Source organism: Melospiza georgiana, chromosome Z, assembly GCF_028018845.1.
Source record: "Melospiza georgiana isolate bMelGeo1 chromosome Z, bMelGeo1.pri, whole genome shotgun sequence".
Lineage (NCBI taxonomy): Eukaryota > Metazoa > Chordata > Aves > Passeriformes > Passerellidae > Melospiza > Melospiza georgiana.
The window spans coordinates 70,793,951-70,800,776 of NC_080465.1; the positions used below are offsets into that span (position 1 = coordinate 70,793,951).

Below are 6,826 nucleotides of genomic sequence, written 5' to 3' on the forward strand. Positions count from 1 at the left end.
AAAATGGGGTTCTTTATTCAAAATATGTGGGTGAGATAGATACAGAGAGGCATAAATTGTGGGGCTTCAGGGGAACCATGTTATTTATTTTTTTTTTTTAGAATTGCAGTCATTCTTGTGAGCCTTGAAATTGAATGTTCTTTTTAACAACTGTAGAGGCACATTGCCTGCCCAAGCAACAGACACCAGTGGGAGGGCATTAACAGGAAAACAGATTGCATTTGTTGCAGAATAATCAGACACATCACTGAATTTGGACATGTTTTAAAAGAGTGGGATAATTTCTGCTGTCCATGAATGAAGCACAATGTTCACTTCATCCTCTCTTGCCCCAACAGGCCTCTGCAGTGCACAGCATGAGCTTCTCTCCCCTGGGCAGCATCAGCACTGACAGTGCTTCTGAAAGCACAGGCAGCATCCTCAGCAAGCTGGACTGGAATGCAGTTGAGGCTATGATAGCAGATGTGGAAGACAAGTGAATAGTTCAAAGCCACTGTGCTCTTCCAAACAGTTGCTGGTGTTTGGGTTTTGTTTCTTAAAATTAGTAATTGTTCTACTTAAAATGGATTGAGGCCTGCATTGGTTTCCTTCTTAAGCAGCATGGAAACTCTCACTGTTTCCAGCCTTCCTAAATGAAGCTGAATTCCTCAAAATGTAGTTTTCCTTCCATATGTCTTCAGGTCAAGAAGAGCTAAATATAGTTGGTAAAGGCAGACCCACAGCCTTAAACTGGGTCTGGGTCAGCTGCTTTATAAAGAAACATATATAAAACACACAAAATGTTCTTTTATTTTAAAAGCAGAGTACAAGTGTTTTGTATTTAATATTTAACATACTATGAAGTTATTTTTATAACATAAGGGTTGTGATAAACTGGTTGAATAAAAGTGATTTTATTTGTTTCTGGTATAAGTGATTTACACATGTAGCACCATTAATTATTGCTGTGTACCACTAGAACTGTATGTGTAAATGTGCACTACTGTCATACTTTAAACCCAGCCTGCAGTAGTTTTGAGAAATGTTTGGAAGAGTTTGAGTAATTGATAGAAAGAGGTACAAATAGTCAGAAATGAAAATGAAAAATAGACTTTTGTTCGGAAAGTCAGGCAGCAGAGTGAGACACAAAGGGCAAGTACTTACTGGGGTAAAAACAATATCATTGTTCCTCCTGTTTAGAGCTCCTCTGGCAACCCCCAGGGGTTTGTAGAAAAATCTCCCCTGTGTTCAGTGGCCATCAAGTTGTGATGTCTTTTGCATCACCACAGATGCAGCTGTGGTGATTTTTTCCCAACAGCTGTAGTTTTTGTTTTGTAGTGAAGAAAAACAAATTTTTCATGGAAGTCAAAGGTGTATTGATTTCCAGTGGTTAATTACTGTCACCCCAAACTGTAATAGTTAAAAACCCTAAAAATTTCATGTTTCCAAGTGAACGTGCATCTTGGCAAGCATCAAAAAATAAAGTTCAGAGGGAGATTGTTACAGGATTACACACGTGCCAGGATAGAACTGACAGTTCCTGTAGGCTCAGGGGTCCAAACTGGCCATGATTTTTTTAGCAATCCTCAGAATCTGCATCAGCTTTTCTGACTGAGTTGACCAGAATGCAAAGCTCAGGATTGGGTTTGATCATCTTCAAGTGAAAGGGGCCAGTGCCTTTGAAGAGCCAGTCGAAGCATGAAACTGTGACTTTCCCCAAAGTGTAATATTGTGTTTCTTTAGAGTGGCAGCAAACAAATCATCAGGAAGCACTTTCTCTTCCTGGTGGAAAAATGATTTAGCCAAGTGTGGAAATCTCATTATGCCCACGGCCATCTGTGAGAAAGAAGAGAAAGCAGTCAGTCCCTTTCATTTTAACAGTGGTAAAGGAAATGCTTTCTTGATGTGGCTCCAGATCCACAGCATCACAAATCATTAACACAAGGGCGGGGAGGCTTCAAAGACCTCCCAGTCAGGATGTCAGCACTGAACTCGCGCCCTGGGCAGGCAGAGCTGCTCCTGCAGAGCCACAGCAGTGAGAAAAAGCACTTGGGACACGGGAGAAGATCATCAAGAGTGACCTCTTAACCAAGCTCCTTCCATGGACTCAAATTCTTTTGCACTTTCTCTTCTACGATATCCCTTTTAGGGCTGAAGAGAAGGAAACTGTTTAGAAGGTCTTTTTCTTAGAGAAGCAGACAGTCATTTTAATTTAAAGAAATCTTGAAATAGACATTAAAAAACCCTTGAGAAGGTCTGCTGTCATAGAAGTTATGAGGATCAAGCAAATAAAAATCTGTTATGTCATTGCAACCTTTTATAAACAAATTTTCTCTAATGTCCGAGTAAGGGTAGTCTAAATACAGCTGGATATGTATTTATTAATCCAAACTGGTTTACACTTTAAATGCTTAGTTTTTCAGGGATGAAGTTTCTCTTGCAAAGCTGAAAGAAAAGTTAATGCTTATGTTCAAATTTGATCAAAAGATTTTCCTCAAGCACCAAATTGCAGAACTTGAAACTTTGGGAAAGGAAAAAGTTGGTAAATTTTTTTCTTTATCCAGCCTGCCTCATTTCTGCCATTCCTTTGGGGTTTTTGGTTAGTTCTTGGTGGTTTTGTGATCACAGCCTCTCACCTGGCAGCGACTCACTCACCACCTTCAACAGAAAAAATTTCTTCTCTATATTTAGCCTGAGTTGATCTTCTTTCTGTTTGATTCATTGCACCTTGTCCTACCACTCCCTATCCTTGTAAAAAATCCTTCTTCAGCTTTCCTGTGAGGCCCCTGCAGGTACTGGAAGGAGCTCTAAGGTCCCTCCAGAGCTTTCTTTTTTCCAGGCTGGACAATCTGTCCTTGGAGCAGAGGTTCTCCATCCCTCTAGTTGTAAGACTCTATGTCTGGGCAGAATGTTGAGGTCCAATCTGGCCAGCTATAGACCCCAGCCCACGCAGTCTTGCACGGACAAAGGCAAAAGACCAGGAGTGCTCTTCTCCACGTGGGCACCAACACCCTGCCTTTATTTTCCAAGGTGGGAAAGAGGGCAGTCAGCTGTCTCTAGGGGGCTTTAAGAGCTCGGAGAGGGGCTGGAGGAGAAGGACTGCAGCCAAAGGGATACAGGTGAGGAGGGGCGAGGGGAGGGGTAACCCAGGAAGGGACCCCCAAGGCTGACACTTGCCCTGGGTGCAGGGAAGGGGACGACGGTGTGGTCATAGGACACAAATCATGGCAACAGTGCAAACTACCAAACACCCAGTGCAAGCAACTAAATAAGTATTTAGTGCAATACAACATCTAGTCATCTTTATGGCCCCCTCTGTGCTGGCTCCAGCAGGTCCCTGTGGTTCCTGTGCTGGGAGCCCAGGGCTGGATGCAGGGCTCCAGGTGGGTCTCAGCAGAGCAGAGCAGAGGGGCAGAATCCCCTCCCTGCCCTGCTGCCCACGGGGCTCTGGGTGCAGCCCAGGACACTGGTTTGGCTTGCTTTTTCAGGAGTTTCCAGGATTCCTAAAATACTCAACATTCCCAAGCATATGTCTGTTTACACTTTGCATAGAATAAATGTTTAGAAACAAATTAACTTTGTTTCTTTTAATTTTTGGTTAGTGGCTGGCATGGGAAATCTTCAAAGCAGCCTCTTCAGGAAAATAAGAAAAGTGAAGAATAACATCGCCAGACACAAAATCCTCATTTTTTTAGTTACAGTGTCCTGCTCAATGTGTTTGTCAGTGGTCTGGATGCTGAAGGTGAGTGCACCAGTGGCAATTTGCTGATGCTCCAGACTGGGAGGTGCTGTGGATTCTCTTGAGGGACAAGGGGCTTGTGCAGAAGGATCTAGATAGATTGGAGCACTGAGCAATCTTAAATGAGGTGAAATTCGTCAAGTGCAAATGGTGGATTGTGCACCTGGGAAGGAGTGACACCAGGCACAGGCGTGAAGTGGGAGAGGAGTGGCTCAGGGTGGCTCAGCAGTGCCCGGGCAGCCCCGAGGACAAAGCCCATCCCAGAGCTCTGAGCAGGGCACAGCCAGAGCCCATCCCAGGGCTCCCAGCAGGGCACAGCCAGAGCCCATCCCAGAGCTCTGAGCAGGGCACAGCCAGAGCCCATCCCAGAGCTCTGAGCAGGGCACAGCCAGAGCCCATCCCAGAGCTCTGAGCAGGGCACAGCCAGAGCCCATCCCAGAGCAGCGAGCAGGGCACAGCCAGAGCCCATCCCAGAGCTCCCAGCAGGGCACAGCCAGAGCCCATCCCAGAGCTCCCAGCAGGGCACAGCCAGAGCCCATCCCAGGGCACCCAGCAGGGCACAGCCAGAGCCCATCCCAGAGCTCCCAGCAGGGCACAGCCAGAGCCCAGGGAGGGGATGGGCCTCGCCTGGGGCCTGCTGGGCCCTGCAGGTGGAGAAGGATGGGAAGGTTCTTCCGTGCATCCTGAGGAGGGAATCAGAGCTGGAACCTCCTGTGAGGAGCGGCTGAAGTCTTTGAGCTTGTCCACTTTGGAGAAAAGGAGGTTGAGGTGTGCCCTCAGTGCTCTCTGCAGCTTCCTGAGGAGGGGAAGGGCACGGGGAGGTGCTGAGCTCTTCTCCCTGGCATCCAGGGCTCAGACGTGAAGCAGGAGAGGTTCAGACTGGATACCAAGAAGCATTTCCTCACCACAAGGCTTGTGGGTGGTCACACAGGGGAACAGGCGTCCTGGAGAGATGGTTGGTGCCCCAAGTCTGTCAGTGTTCAAGAAGCATTTGGACAGTGCCATTAGCAATAGGTTTTAACCTTTGCTCAGTCCTAAAATGTTCTTTGGATTATCAAAAAGGTCTTTGGAAGTGGCAGTTGGATTAGATAATTGTTATAGGTCCCTTCCAACCACAGCAGTTCTGATCTATTCATTTCATTTCATTTCATTTCATTTCATTTCATTTCATTTCATTTCATTTCATTTCATTTCATTTCATTTCATTTCATTTCTCTACTGTGATATTGAAATGCCAGGTTAATTTTGTTAATCAAGCAGTGAGAGAGCAGTGCAGCACCTGCCAATTAATGGCAAGATGCTGGGAAAAGTGATGAACTTTACACTGAGGGTCATTAACCCCAGCAGCTCCTTGGCATCTTTTACCACAGTCACTATGTAAGAAACCTCGTTTTAAACGTTAAAATCCTATTTTCTTCCCTGCACAAAAACATGTAAAAGTACAAATTCACTTTTGAGTTTTAAACCTGCACATCTGCATGTGCATATTACCCACTAGATACAGGATCACCCAGAGGTTTCTCAGCTGTGTTTGAGTTGGTGGCTCTCTGTCAGCTCTGTGGCTGATGCTGCTCAGGCAGGGTGGCAGCAGGATGCCTTCTGCTGTCACTCCCTGCAGGACACCTGGGCAGATGCCCCTCAGGGCTGGGGGGGCAGCAGGACCAGGGCAAGCCCAGCTCAGCTGCCCCTGAAGATGGAAACAAGGGTCTTCAGCTGTCGAATTTCATGGATCCTACACAGGCTTCAAAAAATTTTATGTAGCATTGGAATGTGTACACAAGATAATCTGCACTACAATTTGTAAAATTTTGTAGGAAAGAGGAACAAAACTTCACTACTATCCTAACAATAAATACAACTCTAAAACTTCTTTTGAAATAATTTTTCCAGTTTGAGATAACACACAGGAGGTAAAGGAGAAGAAAACCCTGAGCCTCACCTGGGAACTTTTCAAATACACTAAAATAAGGGAAGGACTTTTTCTTTTTCTGATCTAGAAAGACACAACTAATAGATGGAAGGAAAGTTCAAAAAGTACTTAAATTTGAAAAGGGCCTGCCTTGTAATTATGTGCACCCTCCTACCACCAATATCTTTTATGACATTTAAAGAAGTGGCCAGAGTGGGTTTCCCAGCCAAGACTTAAAAATCAATGGTAGGAAAAATTTACACTACCAGTGAGGGATTCTGTAATTGGGATCAGTTGTCCAAAGGAAAAAACTCAGCCTGTGCATGGCTGGTCTGGAAAGTTTGGTCTGGATGGCTCAAAGGCTGAACACAGACTGAATATCAACTTCTGCACCAATTATTTCATGTGGATTTCAACACGAAGGGAAGGAAAGGGATCCTCTCTTTCCTGAGTGGAGCAACAGCAGTACTTTAGGACAGCAAATAAAATGCCTGGATGAGGAGTGATCTGAATCACCCAGAACTTGGAATTATGTGAATCTGTCCTGCAGTTTGTCAGTGGACAGGGAACTGCAGGGGCTCATCACACAGGTGACCTTGGATCTGAACATCCTCCTCCACATGAAACTATTCAAAATAAAAAAAGCTCTCACAAATAAGTAACAAATAGATTTTCTCAAGGATTCATCACACTTTGCCTGTGCTCACAGAATACATTAAGTCTAAGCAGGAAACCCACTAAATGTCTCCCTCCACACATGCATTTCTGGCTTTCAGGAATTTAAGTGCAGTGAAGGAGTATTTCTGTACAATCACGAATGCTAACAAGAGAACAAAACACGCAAAACAAGAGACTGAAAGAAGACTTGATCAAAGAAAACGTAAGTCTTCAGTCTGTGCTTGTGAAGTCAAAATGAAAAGCAGATGGCCCCCTATATGGTTTCTCCAAAATAAATTACATGTAGTGACAAAATGGGTCTGTTTCCAGCAAATTTTGTAGCCTTTGATAGTTGAGATGAGAAATACAAATAAGGGATAGGTAAAACAAATTCAGAGGCCCTCTTGAGAGAAGAGAAAGGAGGAAGTGCATTGAAAGTGAGGTGAGGGACAGACAGTGTGGGGAGTGGGGTGCAGCCCGCACCAGCAGGGACCCCGCAGCACAGCTGGGTGCTGGTTCTGCAGCTGCTGAGAGGCACAGCC

General features: G+C 45.0%; 1 protein-coding gene across 1 annotated transcript in view; it reads left to right on the top strand.

The window, feature by feature from the left end:
- CPLANE1 (ciliogenesis and planar polarity effector complex subunit 1) overlaps positions 1–2,508 on the top strand; it is a 60,191-nt gene extending 57,683 nt beyond the window's left edge. Inside the window, exon 55 of the mRNA XM_058043983.1 lies at positions 339–2,508. Coding sequence (XP_057899966.1) covers positions 339–479 — 141 coding nt within the window. The 3' untranslated portion in view covers positions 480–2,508. The remainder of the gene's footprint in view (positions 1–338) is intronic.
- Positions 2,509–6,826: the final 4,318 nt, after the last annotated feature.